Raw genomic sequence first — 20,284 nt, 5'->3', positions numbered from 1 at the left:
TGGCTCGCACTCACCTCTTATGAAGGGGTAAAAAAGTCCGCTCTGATGAAAAGACCCAGGTTTCATTTTCTCAAAGTGTAGAAACTCCGTTCTTTCCTTGTGTCATTAGAAGCACTGCGTTCTAAAAACAAAGTCGCTGAACCCTCTATGGGGAAACACTTAAAGGACTATAGAGATGATAATCCGCGTCAAATGGGTTACAGATGCTTTACAGCTATTTTTTTTAAACATTTCCTGTTGAAAAACAATACCCAAGTATACATACAGTAATATACATATAGTTGAAGTTGGAAGTTTACATACCTTAGCCAAATACATTTTAACTCCGTTTTTCACAATTTCTGACATTTAAATCATGTAAATATGCCCTGTTTAAGGTCAGTTAGGATCACCACTTTATTTTAAGAATGTGAAATGTCAGAATAATAGTAGAGAGAATGATTTATTTCATATTTTATTTCTTTCATCACATTTCCAGTGGGTCAGAAGTTTACATACACTCAATTAGTATTTGGTTGCATTGCCTTTAAATTGTTTAACTTGGATCAAACGTTTCGGGTAGCCTTCCACAAGCTTCCCACAATAAGTTGGGTGAATTTTAGCCCATTCCTCCTGACAGAGCTGGTGTAACTGAGTCAGGTTTGTAAGGCCTCCTTGCTCACATATGCTTTTTCAATTCTGCCCACAAATTTTCAATAGGGTTGAGGTCATGCTTGGGGTCATTGTCCATTTGGAAGACCCATTTGCGACCAAGCTTTAACTGTCTTGAGATGTTGCTTCAATATATCCACTTATCCACTTAATTTCCCAACCTCATGATGCCATCTATTTTGTGAAGTGCACCAGTCCCTCCTGCAGCAAAGCACCCCCACAACATGATGCTGCCACCCCCATGCTTTAACATTGGGATGGTGTTCTTCGACTTGCAAGCCTCCCCCTTTTCTCTCCAAACATATAACGATTGTCAATATGGCCAAACAGTTCTATTTTTGTTTCATCAGACCAGAGGACATTTCTCCATAAAGTACGATCTTTGTCCCCGTGTGCAGTTGCAAACCGCAGTCTGGCTTTTTTACGGAGGTTTTGGAGCAGTGGCTTCTTCCTTGCTGAGCGGCATTTCAGGTTATGTCGATATAGAACTTGTTTTACTGTGGATATAGATACTTTTGTACTGGTTTCCTCCAGCATCTTCACAAGGTCCTTTGCTGCTGTTCTGGGATTGATTTGCACTTTTCGCACAAAAGTATGTTCATCTTTAGGACACAGAACGTGTCTCCTTTCTGTGCGGTATGACGGCTGCGTGATCCCATGGTGTTTAAACGTCCGTACTATTTGTACAGATAGACATGGTACCTTCAGGCGTTTGGAAATTGCTCCCAAGGATGAACCAGACATGTGGAGGTCTACAATTTCTTTCTGAGGTCTTGGCTGATTTCTTTAGATTTTCCCATAATGTCAAGCAAAGAGGCACTGAGTTTGAAGGTAAGCCTTGAAATACATCCACAGGTACACCTCCAATTGACTCAAATGATGTCACTGCTGGGCCAATGTTTTGAAGCCTTTTAGTGACTTGCCTGGTAGTTGTGTGAAGGTTGTCGGAGCATTGTGTGAAGGTTGACAGAGCGTTATGTGGGGGTTGGACTGGGTGTGTTTTGGCAGAGCCCGGGGCACCCTGCAGGATGTTCACCTTGCGGCGGGGTGCAGGCCTCATTATCACAGCAGGACCTGGTCACATCAAAGAGCTGAGGAAAGGGCAAACATTCCACTGAAGTGCCACTGTCAGCAGGCCTGGCTTCCCCCTACCAGCTTGACCAAGACCAGCAAGTGTGCTCACACACACACACACACACACGTTTTTCTTGTTACCTATATAACGTAATCGCCACTTATCATGTACGAGCCCAGGCACACACAGTGGAAAACCCCCACAATGAATGAGTCACACAATAGACTGCAGCTCTTCTTCCTGGCAGAGTTTATTGGAGAGGGAGAACACACAAACTCTCCCACACACCCACTTCACCTAAAATGTCAAGCAAAATTGTGATTGACCATCTAGGGATCCCCACAACACATTTTTTTATAGAGTAAAATCTAAAATCGAGTGTACATTTTTTCATGTAGTTGGCTACAATATCAGCTAAGATGACAGAAATACTGGTTTCTAATGAGTTTCTAATGAGGTGATGGAGAGAAATGGAACTCTAGAGACCTCTGGTCTGAATCGGGTAACCGGTAAAGCTGACAACAAGTAGATGTTGTGCACCTGAATCTGGCACCGCTCTTTATTTTTCTTATTGAATCAAACGGCAAGTCTTTTTTTCTCCCTGTCGATCCATTTTTAGCTACTACCCCACTGCTGCATGAACACACTGCATGGTATATCACTAGAAACCTTTTAGATTGCCGAGTTGCTACATTCATGCCAAGTTATCGCCACATTCACAACAACGAACGGTAAGCGAGCCAGAACCCTTAGAAGGGCACACAAATGAAAACGCAGCGCAAGCTAATGTTTAGCGCTCGCTAAAACCCAAGCCTGAGTCTTCACAACACAATAACAGAAGGGGGAAATGGAGAGAAAAGAGAGAAAAACACCACAGAATGATTGGGAGAAAAAGTGCTGAGAAAGTCAGCCTCATGCGCCACGTTTTAGAAAGCAAGGAACAAGAGAGGATTTGCCTGCTACACCTAGATAGTGCACCCCCCCTGCTCTCAGCCAGGTATTCTGGGCATGAATGGCTGTCAGTTTGGATTTGGGAGCTCAGCGTTGAGGGGGGAGAATGGAGTCTGGCTGGAGTGGTGGGGGTCTTTGTGCCTGGCTCTACCTGTGGAGGAGAGAGCTGGAAGCAGCAGTCAGCTGGCAGACCCCTCTCAGAGCGCTAGCGAGCTCCATGCTAACTAGTAACTAACATGTGATATTGAGAGCTGTAGGCAGGTAGCAGACCCCTCTCAGAGCGCTAGCTAGCTCCATGCTAACTAGTAACTAACATATGATATTGAGAGCTGTAGGCAGGTAGCAGACCCCTCTCAGAGCGCTAGCTAGCTCCATGCTAACTAGTAACTAACATATGATATTGAGAGCTGTAGGCAGGTAGCAGACCCCTCTCAGAGCGCTAGCTAGCTCCATGCTAACTAGTAACTAACATGTGATATTGAGAGCTGTAGGCAGGTAGCAGACCCCTCTCAGAGCGGTAGCTAGCTCCATGCTAACTAGTAACTAACATGTGATATTGAGAGCTGTAGGCAGGTAGCAGACCGCACTCAAAGCGCTAGCGTCATAATAACTCATACAGTAACACTAGCCTAACATCTCTTAGTATAGTGGTTCCCACTGTAGTATAGTGGTTCCCACTGAAGAATAATGAGACCATAGGCCTGGCCTACTGGTAAAATGAGGGGGTACTTCAGGGGTACTCTAGGAAGAGCAGAATTCAGTTGGTGGTACAATAACAGGTTTGGAACCACTGACTCAGTAGTCCTCTTTGACAGCGCTAACCAGCTCCATGCTAACTAGTAAACACTAGCCATTGAGGGAAAGGGTAGGTTGCTTATCCATAGGGTCATGGAAAAGGTGAGAGCCAGTGGGGGGCAGTTGGCGACAGGCTGGCGGGGAGTGAATGTTTACGAGGATGGTTTGAAACGGCACGAGTTGAGGAGAGGAGCGTGTATCAGGGGTGAGTGATTTGAATGGGTGCCGCTTGAGCTGGGGAGTGTACTGACCTAGTTTCACTCGTGCGCACACACACACACACACGTACACACAACCTTGGGGAAGTAAACACTCTGGCACAATGGCAGGTATGTAAATTCAATGACAACAGAGCAACAGAGTGAGCTAACTCTGCGTCTGCTGATATATATTTATATTGCTAATCTAAAAAGGCAGTGAAATATGTCCATACATATACTAATGTAGAAAAATGTGTTGTATGCACACCTATTGTATATTAATGAATATTACATAAAAAATTATTTTGCTGACCAGCATTTTGCTCCTGTTTTAACCATAGCAACTCAGAGGATCCATTCTTCCCCAGAGCCATGACGCCTGTGTCCTAGCGATCTTACATGTGAACTTCTGACCCCATAGTCACATGATCAATGGCCTTTTCACCTCTGCTTTTTGAAGACCAATGCCTCCTAGCCATCTACTCCCACTGGCTAGGCAGCTAATAGCCAGGTAATAGACTTCAGCAGGCTATAGGATTACCTATAGTGAGTCATTTCAGCTTCGTCGTCAAATATGAAGGGGAAACCTACAAAGTCAGTCAACATTTTTTTTTAAATGCATGTTTTGATCAAAATGTGGGTGTTTCTACATAAGGGGCTTTAAACTACTATATATCTTACTCTCTAGTCCTGTATCAAGATATAGTGTTGTAAGCCCAGTCATCGTTACTATAAACCAAAGCATTCATCATTGTGGATCTGGTTACAAACCATTCTTGTCTTTTATACAGTAAAGGACAGAAGTACAATAGGTCCGACTAGCAGCCCAGCTGTTGTTTAGGTGCAACTCCTCATTTTTAAAGGATTAACCGGTGAGACACTAAACACCTGCTTTTCAGCCTGGAATTAGTCATTAAAACCCCACATTTTCAGCTTCTCACACACACACACACACACACACACACACACACACACACACACACACACACACACACACACACACACACACACACACACACACACACACACACACACACACACACACACGCGCAAACACACACACGGCCAGTCTCCTCAGATCTGAATGAAAACAAAGCTATTCTAAAAGGCGTAATCCCCTCGGAACAAATGGCTATTCTCCACTCATGTATGACTAGGCCCGCGTCCTAAATTACTCCCTATCCTCTTTATAGGGTATTACCTTTTAACAAGGCCCCTGAGGCTCTGGTCAAAATTTGTGCACTATATTGGGAATAGGTTGCCATTTGCAATGCGCACGAGGGAGCACTTCAGCCAGCCTTTCCAGGATCAACCCAATCACAAGAAAAGCTCCGCCCCTTTTGGTTACTTTTGTGAGACGCTTTTGTAGAGAGGTAAGGCAAACCAAAACAATGACCGTGTTAAAACATGGTCCCTAACAACGGTCGAATCTTTCTCTCAACCACCCCTTAAGAAATGGTAATCGTCTTACATTGTCATGATATATTCAAATCCTGATTGTAAAGAAAGAAACTGCATGGGCCCAAGCCCAACACATGTAGCCTCGAGAGCACCATTCATTCAGCTGACACTACACTTGAAATAGATGCAGAATGACAACAAAATGAACACAACACAGTTATAATTCAATTCCATTTTCTGTGGCTCTTGAAAATAATGGACTTGTACAGTATTTCCTTTGTGTATCAGAGTCTCATTTTAGGCTTAGTGGGGGGTAGCTATGTTCCCATCAGTCCAATCGTCACTCTTTACACTACAAGGCCTATCTCGTATGAGCTAACCGTAGTGTCTCTCTTCCAGCATGGCGAGAGATAGCGTGAGATCAACAGAGATCACCGACTCATGAATAGCACCTCAGTATGTAATTGCATTAAACCATTACAATGCTCAAAAGCTTCTGTGGTCTGAATACAGTCAAAACACAGGAACACAAAGAGAACGCAACACTCTGGTGGGCGACTAGCATTCGTTCACACCTCTATCCAGATCTCCTGCCATATCAGAGGCATGAGTTAACCAAAGCCAGGCTTGGTGCGCCGTGGACTTTTATGAAGTCAAATAATCTCTGTGAAACGTCTATGAACCTGTCATATCCCATCATTATTATAGCTGTCCAGCTCTGTGCAGAGAGAAGACCCTGTCTGTGTATAGGATTCACATGAAGGGTGGAGTGGGATTGAATAGCAATTGAAGCGTCCCTCTCTCCACCAAGGCGCCCATCTTGATTCCTCTTTTCTTGGTGGCGGAAGAGGGGGATGAGGAGGAGGGATAGGAGGTGGTGGGGGGGGGGTCACTCGTCCCCTTTCATCTCAAAGATAGGTGCGTGGCGGGCGGCAGAGGGGGATGAGGTTGGGGCTCTGGATCGATTTGATATTTGGATGCATTGTTTGATGACGGGGAGCTCAAAGCCGAGGACGTCCCTCTGAAGTCTCCCCTGACGGGAGACATGAAAAGTCTCACCTGGTTCCCCGAGCGAAACGGAGGGTCTATGTACTGGGGTGGGTAGATTGGGCAGAAGACGCCACACCAACTGAGACATTTTTTTCCACTGTAGCTCCCTTAAATGTTCTCATTTTAGAGCTCCATCCTTGTCTCACATTGCCTATCAATAATTATAAATCAAAACATGTATTTTCCAATATTTTCAATACAGAATAGCAAGACTGTCAACACTTAGTTCCTAGTCAACACTTAGTTCCTAGTCAACACTTAGTTCCTAGTCAAGACTTAGTTCCTAGTCAAGACTTAGTTCCTAGTCAACACTTAGTTCCTAGTCAAGACTTAGTTCCTAGTCAACACTTAGTTCCTAGTCAATCCACTCCGTTTCATTTAATCACCATTTCAGTTTGTCTTTATAAAACAATCAACGTCATCATATAATCACTGGTACCCCCACTCTAGAGCTGGGACGAAAAACCGAAAATGATCGACACTGACCAAACAAACCACTTTATCGTGGACATTTGGCCGATATCGTTCATGAGGAAAAATAACCTCTAGGGCCCAACTAGAGAAATGTGTTAAATGCTAATATGGGTGATTGTTAAATGGGACAATCGATAGCTACAACATCCAAAGTAGTAGTAACAGCAGTTAAGGGTAATATAAATGCCAAAAAAATAACTTTGGTGTGCGTTAATGTTATACACCCATCGTTCAATTGGTCTTTATCATGAGAATTCAGTCGATTTACCGTAATATGGATTTTTGTCCATATCGGCCCAGCTCTACTCCACCCCTTGTCTTAACACCAGTGTAAATCTAATGTCCTTAATGTGTGTGTCTGTGTGTATCCCCAGGAGAAAATAACAGCCTTCCCTTCCATCACCACCAGACTAGCCCCAGATGAAAATGATGATCAAAGGACATAGAGGAGAGAGGAAGGAGGAGAGGAGAACAGAGTGTAGCTCATCAGATGAACAAACACACTCTTGCTGGATATCTTTATGGGTTTCATCACCCGGCATCAAGTGACTCTCCGCCGAGCACAGCTAAACAAAAGAGCTGTTTTCGTCTTCATGAGGAAGAGAGAATATCTTTCCCTTTAAATGAGGTCATCTGTTCCAATAATAGACGGCTGGTATATTGCGATGTTTGTCAATTCTAGTGGTTACAGAACACTAATCAGAATCAGGTGGCCATAATCACTTCAGGAGAGGCAAAGATTTGCATCATTTCAGCATCGTTCCCCAACAAAACATGACCCAGGACCCAAGACCTGCTGCTAAGTGCTGTGGTGTGGTGTGTGTTGCATACTGTAGCAGTGGTAAGGCCCAGACCCATAGCAAGAGAGAGGAGAGAGAAAGAGAGAGGCAGGAGTCCCATTCTACTCTGTTTCCCTCTTCTCTCTGTGACCCGCAGCCATGCAGACTATCTCTCCAGCCGCGCTCCTCTCTCCAGCCACGGCAAATTGGGTGCCCGGGGTGCAAGCCTGGGCCAAGCCTGGCATTTGGGGGCCATCCGAGGCACCGGGCATGAAGGGTAGAGATATGGCACTGAAGGGGGATGGAGGGAGCAGCGTGGTGAGGGGGCGACACCAGGCACGAGCCCCAACACAAAGGGAACAGGGCTCGTTAGAGAGACGGAGCTAGCTAGCTAGAGCTCCATGGCAATCACTGCCTGCCTCTCTCCCCCTCCCTCTCTCCCTCTGCTCGCCTCAGTCATAAATATGGCTACATCTGCAAGTGTAATCACTCCATTGTGGCCCGATTTTCTGCTCTGCTGGACGGCGGCATGGCGGCCTGCTTTTCAGCACCTCTCCCTCGCTCTCCTTCCTTCCCTCCCCTGTCCGTGACCCAGTGGTGACTTCTCCTGGCTGGCTGGCGAAGGCCAGTCAGTGAGTCTCTGAGATTACAGACACGCAGTCAGTCACTCAGGTAACAGAGTTACTAATCTGGCCCTGTTGAATTACACATAATTGCCTCGGCACTGTGATTGATTTCAGCCCTGGAAAGGAAAAGACGACCCCCCCCCGCCCCCCTCTCCTCTCTTCCCCTCCGACATGCATACACCCCTCCTCCCTCTCTCCCCTTCTCCGGCACTCCAGCGTGAGCAGCAGCCAAGACTCTCCAGCTAGTAGGAGGCTTTGAAGAGATCAAAGCCGAGGCCGGGAGCAGTTGTGCACCCTGGGAATACGGATACGGGGAGGCTCTCTACTCCTCAGACCTATTTTCCAGCGTCATGTCGGATTGCAGCTGTATTGCATTTTGCCAGTTTTCTTAATGCTCTTGGTTTTTACTTTGACATCAGTGATCCCCCCCCCCCCCCGTAGGTTTCTTCAAAAACAAGGGGGAGGAAAAAGAGAGGGAGTGAGGGAGAGGGAGGAGGAGAAAGAAGGCAGGAGAGAGGGGAAAGGGAAATGGGGGGATGGAAAAGGAGGGAGAGAAAGAGATCTACGGCTGATTTTTTTTCTTCACAACTCCATAATAGGGCAGTTGAAATGAGAAGGGGGGAGAATGCTGCATTTGTTTTCAATTCCGAGGCCGATATCAAAGGAGCGGCAAACTTTTATGGGTTTCCCAAAAATTAAAGACCATTCAAAGAGCTGTTTTTTTACATGTTTTTTATAGCCAAGACCACACAAAATGAATTGACAGCAAACCCCTCCTCCTGTCCACCCTAGTTCTGCAGGCTCCAACAGAAAGGAAAGGGAAAGGGGATACCTACTCAGCTGAATGCATTTTGAATGCATTCAACTGAAATGTGTCTTCCGCAGTGTGTGTGCGCGCACGCGCTCGGTCGCTCTCACACTCCAGCCAGTATGTGTACAGTATATGTTGTGAATAGTTAAGAGGGGAGAAAAAATATTACGCATTCGATGTGCGCTAGCCAAAACAAAAACAAAAAGAAGGGGGGAAAAGTGCTATATCCATCTATCCATTTAACAGCTGGTTAATAAAGCCTGGTGACGAGGCAAGGCGAGGAGCACAGACCCCTTTGTACAGTAACTATACCGGCCCTATACCCAACCTTCTATACTGAGGAGAATTCATCTTTCAGCGCTGTCAGATACACACACACACACACACACACACACACACAGAGCATGTGAGTCTCTTTAGCTCTCACACCCATCACAGCACACACACACACACACACACACACACACACACCCAACACAGCACACACACACACACACACACATACACACACACACACACACACCCAACACAGCACACACACACACACACACACACACACCCAACACAGCACACACACACACACACACACACACACACACACACACACACACACACACACACACACACACACACACACACACACACACACACACACCCAACACAGCACACACACACACACACACACCCAACACAGCACACACACACACACACACCCAACACAGCACACACACACACACCCAACACAGCACACACAAAGAAATAATGAGCTTCTGAAAAATATAAAGGAGGGAAAAAAACCAGAGTAACTTGACGGTAACAGAGCGGCTATTGATCAAGTCACACAAGGACAAGTCAGGGCTGTTTGCTGGTTCTCTCTTAAGTACGGAGCGCTGGGAGGAGTTACACTCATTGTTTCACCCCTGCAGCTCCCATTGTCCCGGTCAGTTACTGCCTGAACTACATGGTACAAAGCACCAAATATAGACCTGGTTTTCACTAAACTAAAAAAGTGATGATTTTATGATAATGTTGCAACAGTGAGGAACTATTTGGAGACTAAATAAAACTAGTGACATCAAAAGGGTTTCAGCTACACCACTTCAAAAGCCTCCCCATTCATCTCCAGTTGAAGCGCGTCAATGTGGAAAAACAACAGTGTTTTGCTTGGCGTCTTGGCTTTGTGGTGGAGCCAGTCTTATCAGCAGTGTTTAGGTGGTGGAGGGAGGCTAGGAGTCGGGCTCCGGTCCCTGTGTGCCGAACTGAGCTCCCACAGAGTGGCTTCAATAGGAGCCACACGTAAAAAAGCCACTATCCTCTCTAACCTTCCACCCCCCCCCACCCCACCCCAACTCAAGTACACGCCTGTCCACTCCTTTCCGTATTCCCTGTGAAGCCCCACTCAGCAGGTGCTGTGGCTGGGCCCGGCCTCGCCTGTGCAGGCTGGCTGGCTCCATGGAGCAGAGACAGGCTATCTTTCCCTCAGTAGGATGGATGAACGAGGGAGAAGCGAGGGGGGCTAGAGTGTTGTGATGTCCTCAGCTATGATGACAGTCTTGTTTTGGTGAGAGCATGAGAGAGCACATGAAAACAAACACTCACAAATATGCACACACACACACACAAACGATACGATAGATGTTTTACCATATTCCCACAATGCTCTGTTACAAGTTTCATAAAATAAAGTTACAAAACGTGACACACTGTCCATATAGTCAAAACATGAGCGACCAACATACACAGTCCCACAGTCCGTCAGCGCCGTAACACAAATTCACACCACATTATGTGAACACTTGGTGCATCCTTGCCTGGACCTATTTTGTCTTCTCATCTTACAGGGAGAGAAAGAAAAAAAACACCAGTCGTTTCAATTTAGGGAGAGGATAATTCCTCCCAGCTCCACTTAACAAGATGAAAGACTTTGATAAGGGGATTGCAACCACATGGAATCATTACCGTGGAGGGAACGCCATATGGAATAAATGTGTCGACCAGCCTCCTCGCCATGTACCATACAGTACAGTAGTTTGACGCACGCTCCGTGTCAATGATACTGTTTATAGAGAGCTGAGACCCAGAAGCACACAAAGGGTGGGAGGATGCTGGAGCTTTCTGTGAGGTCTACACAGTGTGACAGACAGACAGACACACACACACACACACCCTGCTCTTTGTCAGACCTGCATAGCAGATGACATCAATGCTACAATGATCCTCTGATGGTCCTTTAAATTTAACCCCCCCCCCCCCTTCCCCCAAAATGTTTTTTTTTTAAACTTTAAATAATTGACTCTTTTCAAAATGTCATGTTTGGTCACAAAATATAGTAATATAATAATATAGTATATGTTTGTGGGACAATTTTAGGCAACGCCATCCAGCGGCAGACTCATACATCAAATAGATCCCAGCTGCTTCACAAATCACAACAGAACGCTCTGCTCGATTCAGCGCCTCCAACCGCTTTACAAACCCGCAGTCGTGGATAAAGAACTACACATGGCGCCGCACGTTGCCGCAGACTACACTGCGCGTGGACATGAAGGGCTCCTGGGAAATGTGGTCTTCTCATAACAGGGATCGGTGCTGAATGGGGCCAGGGTTTGAGACCGTGAGGACAGATACACATGGCACTGGGGGTGACGAGGGGTATGTCTCAAATGGCACCCTATTATTAGTGCGCTACTTTTGACTAGTCCTATGGGGCCTGGTCTAAAGTAGTGCACTATATAGGGAATATGGTTTCATTTGGGATGTAAGCGAGAAAAGGGGAGCGCGGTAAATCCCGTTAGGTAAGCCCGGGTTAGTGATTCCACACCGCCGCGCAACGCCGCCAAGGAGATCCGTCACGTTCTCGCTGACATCAAAGGGGAACCGCAGTCTCCCCCCACGGGCTCTCACACACCACAAGGGCCCGCCACCGAGGGGGAAGACAGGGGGAGGGAGGTATGGCCTGGGAGGGGCAGCGAATGGTTCCCTCAGCTCTCTGCACACCAAAAGCCCAGCTTAAAATCAGCTATGGCGATTCCATCTTCCCCGAATGCTGCACTGACAGGCTGGAGACTGGATGCTTGGAGATCCTCGACTTATGCTCGGAACAAGGTAGTGGATTCAAAGTTCTAGATTTAAAGTAAGGTAGTGTGTGAAAATGGCTTCCACCGTTACAGCATTGGTGGTTCCAAGTTAAAAGTTGTCATCCTCAAATTCAGATGTTTGATGAGAAGGTGACAGAAGTTTAAACTATGACTGGATCCAAAGAGGAGCATTCTATTAAACCACAGTAATCCTGAAGCTATACATCTGCTACAACGACTCAAATAGCACTTCTCATTGACTCCAGTGCACAAGTTCTACATGCACTTTCTACAGTGGGAAAACAGAGGGGTCGAGTTAACGCACATACAGGAATGTGTTAGCTCGATAAGTCCTAGATTTTAGTCAGAGAGATGTGAGAGCTTGATTCCAAGCTGCCAGCCCATCCAGACATCGAGCGTGGTCTTCACAAAGACTTAACAGAGGCCAGAGTAGGGAACACAATCCCCCGTCTCTTCCCAGAGTTCTGTACAGTCCAGCCCTCTGGCCATGGGAGCTGGAAATATGAGCCATCACACACGCACAGTCACTTTAAATAATCCAATATGCAACAGTCAAACCTCACACGACCCTATATGTGAAGACTCGAAGAACACACACACACACAGAATAGTAGATGTATTTACTTCACTAGGCTTCTGGGAAGACTAAATAGTGGCCGGCAGGGTTTTCAATGGATTCCTCTGGAACAAACCAAGCCAAAAAATACTGCTATAAAGTGTAAACTCTGTACTGACAATGTAATGAGCAAGTAGAAAACCCTAATATGACAAAACCCTCACTTTATCTGTTTTAATAAAGATCAGAATAATAATAATAATGAGGCATTCATTTTCATTTCACCATGTAAGCTTTAGACCTGGGGTGGCAGGTAGCCTGGTGGTTAGAGCGTTGGGCCAGTAACCGAAAGGTTGCTAGATCGAATCCCCGAGCTGACAAGGTAAAAATCTGTCATTGTAAATAACAATTTGTTCTTAACTGACTTGCCTGGTTAAATAAAATAAGTAAATAAAAAAATATCTAAACCTGGACAAGCACCTCCAGAGATGAAGGGATATCTAACATCCAACTGAGATCATCTCGTCCTTCCACAGAACTTTATTGAATCAACTACACAGAGACAATCTCCATATGTGCTACTGGTCGTGGGGACTCCACCACACTAACCCTATGCACAGCTGAACTACTCAAACCCTCCAAACCAAGAACATCCATTCCTTCTCCTTTAAAATATCTAGCACAACTCCTTAGAGGTCCTTGCTTCCCTCTCAAAAATCTGCTGACAATCAGCAACTCTGAACAGCTCTGTCAGTTGGGCCTCATGCACAGGAATGCCATGGCCAATGAAAATCAATCTAAACTGTAGAGGGGGATGGAGGGAGGGAAGAAAGGGAGAGAACGTGCCTTTGATCTGGGTGAAAACTGATCCTAGGCCTGCAGATACTGTGGCTGCGGTGGCCGGCAGGCTTGATACAACAGCCAGGCATCACACACATTTCACATCCAGCCAATCAACAGCCAGGCAGCACATACACGTTTCACATCCAGCCAATCAACAGTCAGGCAGCACATACACATTTCACATCAGACTTGTGTTCCAACTTCCATGATTGCACCGCCACTAACTGTATCCATTTTATTGGATAAGTGAGAGAAACGTACATAAAATTGACTAACGATTTATTGAAGACGGGGAAATTTGGCCAAACAAAAAGCGGGCGGCGGCCACGGTGAATGAAATGAGTGTTTAAAACGGTCCCGGCAGCGAGAGGAGGGGCCAAATCACAGGAGTCATTTCTTTATTTAAGGAAGTTTGGATGGAAGCCCCTCAGTCCTTGAGAAGTTCTCCATTCCATAAGTATCCAAAACAATTATATTGGAGATGAAAATTGTCTGAAAAAATACCTCCGGTCACAGGACTCCTATACAAGAGTAAAGTGGGTACCGCTGCCACGAGATCAGAACACCATTCACTTTGTATTGTCAGCCATGTTCACACAGTCGCTACACAGACTTCAAACCCTTCAAATGAATTTCATGATGAAACCAACTCAGACACACAGGCAGACATAAGCCAGAGTCTTTGGTCCTTGAACAATACGTATATGTCTGTGTCCTCTAGTCTATGTGATGGCAGGTTGCAGGGACAGGCTTTGGGAGGCACCGAGCCATAGCGAGACTGGGTGTATTCACCACACACAACTCCACCCCACACACACACACACACACACACACACACACACAACCACACACCAAACAGGATTAGGGTGGACAGCTGCTGGCATGCCCTGGCGTTTTGCGTCTGTCTTGCTGCTAATGTTCAAAAAAGGACAGACACAGGAAGCCAGACACGGGGCCTACAGCCTGAAATGAATACTGTTATCTTATAGGGACTATAAGCATGGTGACATACGGCAACCCTGGCTATTTCTGCAAACTCCATCTTCAAATGGGATGTTGCCGTTAGGCCTCCGCGACCATGTCAGCGTAATCGGTGGGCTTACTGTCGATGTGTAAACAGACATTGATTAAGTTAACAAGGCGCGAGAAATAATACATCATATAAATGTCGTTAATCTGCTGGAAAGTATGAGAGGCGTGTGGGGGAGACTAGATCACGTGGTTGCCAAGGGGACAGACCATCACAACATTACTGGGTGCATGTTATATACGGCTATCACAAACCGGGCTACATCACACTAGGAAGGCAGTCGAAAAGAGGCAAAGAACATTCTAGAGTTGAAAAGATGAATGGGAATGTCCATACACAGGTATATTTGAAAAGAAATCCCAGGGTGAGCACGCTCTTCTTAGGGGTTTAGACCTGGTTAAGTATTTAACATGGAATCAAACTTGACGCAGTGAAAATGCACTAGACACAAACTGGGCTAGCTAGCTTGACAGATTGGTGGAAGTGATTGATTGATGGAGGTATAGTGTAACTAGACTCACCGTTCTGGGCATGGGCGGCGACAGGGAGCCGTTGTTCATGTAGGAGTCGTTGTTCATATTAGTCATCATGATGTAACCTGGGTATCCAGAGTATTGGTGACCTTTGTTGTACATGTCTAGGTGTTTCCCTGGAAACGGGCCCAAGAGACAGAAAAGTGTGAACTTGAGGCTTGGTAAAAAAAATCGTACATTTACGATCATTAATGGAAGATTTGTTAGAGAACTTGAGTCAAGCACATTAATCTCCATTAGGATTTGGGCCTTTTTATAGAATAGCATCTCTAAGCAACAGTCTGATCAAGTAACATAACAGCAATATTCACCGCCATCATAACTTCAGCAGTTCAGAGTCATTGGGAAAATCTCCTGGAGTTTATAGCCTACTAATACAGTTACATGTGAATAGTCATTGCCAAGTTACAGTCTCTAACAACACTGGGTTCATCTGGCACTATGACTATCGCATCATCGCTCCACCCATGCCTCTTGATGGCGTAATGATATCGCTGTCGACCGCTGTGACCCAGCACCCTCCGATTCACCAGTCTTTTGTCTCTCATGTCTTGGAGAAAGGGGAGAGGAGGGCTGTACTATACAGAGTAACAATGGCGTCCCTCCGTGCCAATTAGCGTCAATTAGGAGGAACATACACTGTGTCAAAACAAGAGACGCCCCTACTGTTCCCCGCGCCTCTGACCTAAAGAGAGAGCATTTGTTCGGGTCCGTCCCCCTGCCTGAATAGAAACTTGCGACAAACTATTTGGTGGCCGTCGGTTGTCGCTTTCTGGGGAGAGGGGGTGGTGTGTGTGTCTGGTAGATTGATAGCAACATGGGCTTGTTGTGGGGAAAGGGAGTGTTTGGTTTGAGGGGGTCCTATTCAGGGCTGCTGGGGGAACAAAGAAGAGCCACTCTTAACAGAACAGAGCTCCAATCATGACCCGCAGCTCTATCTGGGATCAGAATACAGCCTGGACCAAATAAAGGCATCAAATGAGTCTGGTGCTGTCGCACAGCAGCAACATGTTGCACAGGACAAAACACACAGAGACGGAGAGACAAAGAGAGAGATACGGCGACAGAGAGTGTGTGTACAAAATGAACCAAGGAGAATATTAAGAGTCACTCACTACTCGTATCAGAGAGCCACATGCTTAAGTCACTGCCTGTCTTCACAGGTTTTTATTCATGTCAACTTAACAATTGAAATGCATCGGTATTGTATCTTTCTGATGACCAGGCAAGGGGCCGCAGCCATTGGGATTATTCAACAATTCTCTGCATAAATAATAACATTTCCTACGGACCACAAAATGCTTACATATAGAACACTTTTTCCCATTCAGTTTGTACATGTCCTGACTAGAATCAATTCACATATCATCTCTGCATCAGAATGAACTGGGGTCAGATAAGAAAAGGGACCATGGTGTGACTGATCGGTGCTGAACAGAAAATGAAGTGGGTGGAAGCTTTTCCAGTCAACCATCTTTCTTCCCTTTAAAAATACAAATAAAATCTTTCAATAATCAAGCCTCCAGAAACTGATTGTAATATTGTACCGTTATCTTGGCTCAATGTGATCCATATATAAGTGCAGATCTCTACAACATGCTGATAACTGACAGGATAATATTTAATGTGATGTGTGTCACTTACCATCGTCGTGATGGTCTCTGTGTTTTTCATGATATGAGTCTTGGGATATTTGGGATTGTCTAGTTCCCTGTGAGAGACGGAGACAGAAATTAGGTGATTACATTCGTAAAAAATTCGCCAACACACACACACACGCTGCTATGGCCTGTGCTTTCAGCTTGTCCCCGGACTTAAGAACACATAAACAGTGAGGCGAGAAGGGTTGACGGAGCGGTCTGTATCAACCCCTCAACGAGCCACTTAATTAAGCTTTATGTCCTTAAGGAGCTTACAAATTAACTTGCATCAGTCTGCTTTCATTTTCACCAACCAATTTAATCAAAGCTCCAACCAAATTCAAAAGCATCACGGTAGCATATGATGCTTTCCAATACCAATGCTCTACACAAAATAACTGCGAAAAATAGAGAAGAGGGGGTGATGTTTACGGTGTAGTCGACTGTTTTTCCAAAATACCGTGAACTCCTCCACATGCATCTCCTTTCCCCCTCCCTCCTCGAATGGGAACGCGTAGAAAGACCTCCTTTTGGAGTTCACTTCCCTGGGGCTGGCTTCCAGCAGAGTCACGGAACTTCACTGGATTCTCAATTAACATTCAACCTCCGTCTTATTTGCGTCTGTGACAGCTGTAACTATATGAGCTCGGCCCAGAGTCAGTAGGTACCCTAATTCCATTAACATTGGATAATGACAAATGGCAACAGCTAATTGCGCTAGGTTTACATTCGAATGCAAACAGCATCCAGAGCTAGAGACTTAGTAACAGCTGCCTAGCCCAGATTAAATAAAGATATATTCAGGCACAAAGTTAAACTTACTATTGAATATGAAACTCACTGCACTGAGGAGGGATGTGACAGTCACGACGTCTAAAACGATGTAAGCTACTCTTGTTACAGCTCTGATAAATGCATTAGATACATGATTGAGATAAAGGAATGACAGATGATTTAAATGGAATGACAGATGATTTAAATACATAAGCAACGTGAACAAAATGGCTACCAGCATTCAAATCAAACCTGTATTGTGGCAGTGACATTTCTTTCATATTTCAAATATGAATTCGATCTATATCAAAACTAAACATTTCCATTAATCCCCCCCCCCATTTAATTCCGTCCTTTAACAATGTGCTGTCTCTCCATGAAATGGCCATAATCTCCACAAAACAGGCAGAAATGTGTTGGTTTTATTTCACATTGGGAACATGAGTGTCACTGTAATCTAGAGGTGCTACATTTTGTCAGGTGTGGTTTTCCTTCGAAGATCATGTCATCTGGATTTCCCTTTGAACAAAAAAAACATTTATTTTATATCAAATACGAATTTGATCTGTCCAAAAACACTTTAATATTTTATATTATTCATAGTTTACATTATCCAACCTGGTGAAACATTGTTTAATTAAATCACCTAACCCATAGCGATATTGATATTGTTACTGTAATAATTATAAGTAGGCTTCTTTTTTTAAATCAAGACAATTATTGTTATACTAATAATATTACTACTACTACTAATAATAATAATAATAACTATAATAATAATAATTCAATAGGGCTAATTGAATATTGTAATAGGCCTAACAAAATAATTCAGAATCTGTTCACGAATTCATCACCTACTGTGCAATATTTAATTTAAAATATCAAATAACCTCATAAAAACTGTACAACAGTTCTCTGAATTGTATAAAAATATTATCTCACATTAAATTGTTCTGTATGTTTTGACCTTTGGTATAATTCGTCAACAATGTTTTGAAAAGCTCTGCAGCCACGTGCAGCAGATTTATTTATGAGCCTCTGTTTACAACTGATTACAAACAGAACATGGCTACTATTTACAGAGTAAAATAGTCACATTACACACATATAAAATTAGGCTGCACATCACCTTCTTAATTATGACAAAACCAAACTCAGTTTGGGCAAATATCCAGTCATTTTATCAGCTTTTCAGCTTTTATCAACTTTCATAAAATGTCCAACTGACTCCCCTGAAATGGGGGCTATTATTTAGGGACAGGTGAACTTGAATGAATATATTGTCGTTAGGAATTTGATGGACATTTATTTAGGCTAGCCTATATAAAGGCTTGGCAACATGTAACACTGGACTTAAGTACAAGAGAGGAAATACTTACATCATGATTGCTGTTTGGACTCGTCTCTGACTCATTTACTAAAGATGACTTGATATCTGCCAAGTCTCCCTCGTCTTCCTCTGAGTGACTGAGTTCTGCGAATATTTGTTCTTGGTCTCCTTCATCCTTGAACGGAATCATTTCGTCGGTGGCACAAAGCTCAGGGTCCCCGCCACCACCACCACCTGCTAGTTGTGGCATTTTGATTCAGTCGAAGTACTCGCACTGTCCAAATTGGAGGAACTATCGAAATCCCCAAAAGGAAACCAAAAATGTTCCTTGAAGCGGCTTGAAGTGTTGCGCTCCGTACCCTGGAGGAAACTGCGTGCGATCACGTTTTTTGTTTTAGCTAAATTAACAGGAGATCCTTTTTTGTCGTTGTTTTTCGAAATATTATGGATTCTTACAATGATTCAAATTCTAAATATCCGAAATTGAAGATGTTATCGGCAAAAGCGGATGTGTAGTGCACGCTCAACCCGCGGCACTCGCCAGTTCGGCTCTTTAAAATGTCAGAAGTCAAAACCTCATCACGAGAGTCAGATGTGCCGTTAGATTTGGCAGAGGAGGGCACACACCCGGGAGCTCCGCTAACGGTCAAAGTGCATGTAGAAAAAAACTTCTGCTTATATTTCCTCGTTCTGGGGTCCTGTGAGAGTTGCAGTCCTTTCGTGAAAAAAAAATAAGGAAAAATATAATTTAAAAAACGCGTCTCTGAATCTCGTGCTGCCTGTTTGCCACAAGTAGAACACTATTTATTTCCCCAACTTAAACAATACTGCGCATCTATCCCTATTAGAATGAACATACATACTTGAACTGAATAACGGCTAAAATAAAAAGTAATAAACTATACGAAAGATCGAGGAGTGCGTTATAAACCGATACGCTGTGGACCGACTTCCAAACTGGAGCACCGCTCCGTAAGAAATGTAGCTCTCCTTCCCCGTCCTCTGTCTCTTCTCTCTCTGCCTTCTCTCTCGCAGCGACTGGGAGGATCGAGATGAAAGGGAAGCCGCCGCTGTGATTGACACCACACCGATTGATACTCCTAAGAGAGCGAGGGGTACGGAGATTTATACATACTGTAGCTCACAACAAATGGGTAGACAGGGAAGGAGTGGGGGCGGGTCGAAGCGGTGATGAAGCTGACGCCAATGCATATGATAGAGTAGGGCCTAAGAGGCTATAATAGACAGATTCACTACTCTGACGTTTAAACAATAACAAAGAGAAAAGAGTGACGTTTGGATACACATAATTACTGTTGGATGGTGACCACTGTGGACTATGTGATTGAGAATAACTCATTCAAATGACATGACAATGCATCACCTTTCTCCTACTTTTTAAGTAAATGTTCTAGGGAGCCCATGTATATCATAAACAGCCTATATATTTAATACTATGTGTATTTTAAGGTGGTTTAATTCGTGCGCAAACGTTCCTGAATCCTATTGATTTAAAAAAGCATGTTGGCACAAAGAATGTTACAGTCGAATCAATAGTACCATTGGATTGTTTGTTTGCGCAAAATATCCTATATAGTAGCCTCGGCTATTTCCTAAAGTTGTCAATTGTTATTTTAAAGTGCTTTGATAAACCAAACGTTTGTCTT

At 44.5% G+C, this 20,284-nt stretch overlaps 1 protein-coding gene across 15 annotated transcripts in view; it reads right to left on the bottom strand.

Annotated features, from left to right (window-relative positions):
* The window catches only part of lef1 (lymphoid enhancer-binding factor 1), a 52,621-nt gene extending 32,833 nt beyond the window's left edge, over positions 1 to 19,788 (bottom strand). For 5 of the 15 annotated variants that reach the window (XM_031814867.1, XM_031814868.1, XM_031814869.1 and 2 more), the window contains exons 1-3: positions 18,667 to 19,754; positions 16,518 to 16,584; positions 14,862 to 14,989 (exon numbers count right to left, since the gene is read on the bottom strand). In XM_031814867.1, the coding sequence (XP_031670727.1) occupies positions 14,862 to 14,989; positions 16,518 to 16,584; positions 18,667 to 18,867 (396 nt within the window). In that variant the 5' untranslated portion in view covers positions 18,868 to 19,754. Of the gene's footprint in view, positions 1 to 14,861; positions 14,990 to 16,517; positions 16,585 to 18,666 lie in introns of all 15 variants that reach the window. The other 10 variants (XM_031814874.1, XM_031814875.1, XM_031814876.1 and 7 more) reach the window with 5 other exon arrangements.
* Positions 19,789 to 20,284: the final 496 nt, after the last annotated feature.

The sequence above is a fragment of the Oncorhynchus kisutch genome, unplaced genomic scaffold, assembly GCF_002021735.2.
Source record: "Oncorhynchus kisutch isolate 150728-3 unplaced genomic scaffold, Okis_V2 Okis07a-Okis12b_hom, whole genome shotgun sequence".
In the NCBI taxonomy this organism is placed as follows: Eukaryota; Metazoa; Chordata; class Actinopteri; order Salmoniformes; family Salmonidae; genus Oncorhynchus; species Oncorhynchus kisutch.
Note: the sequence above shows the minus strand (reverse complement) of the source record. Positions and strands in the feature narration are given on the sequence as shown.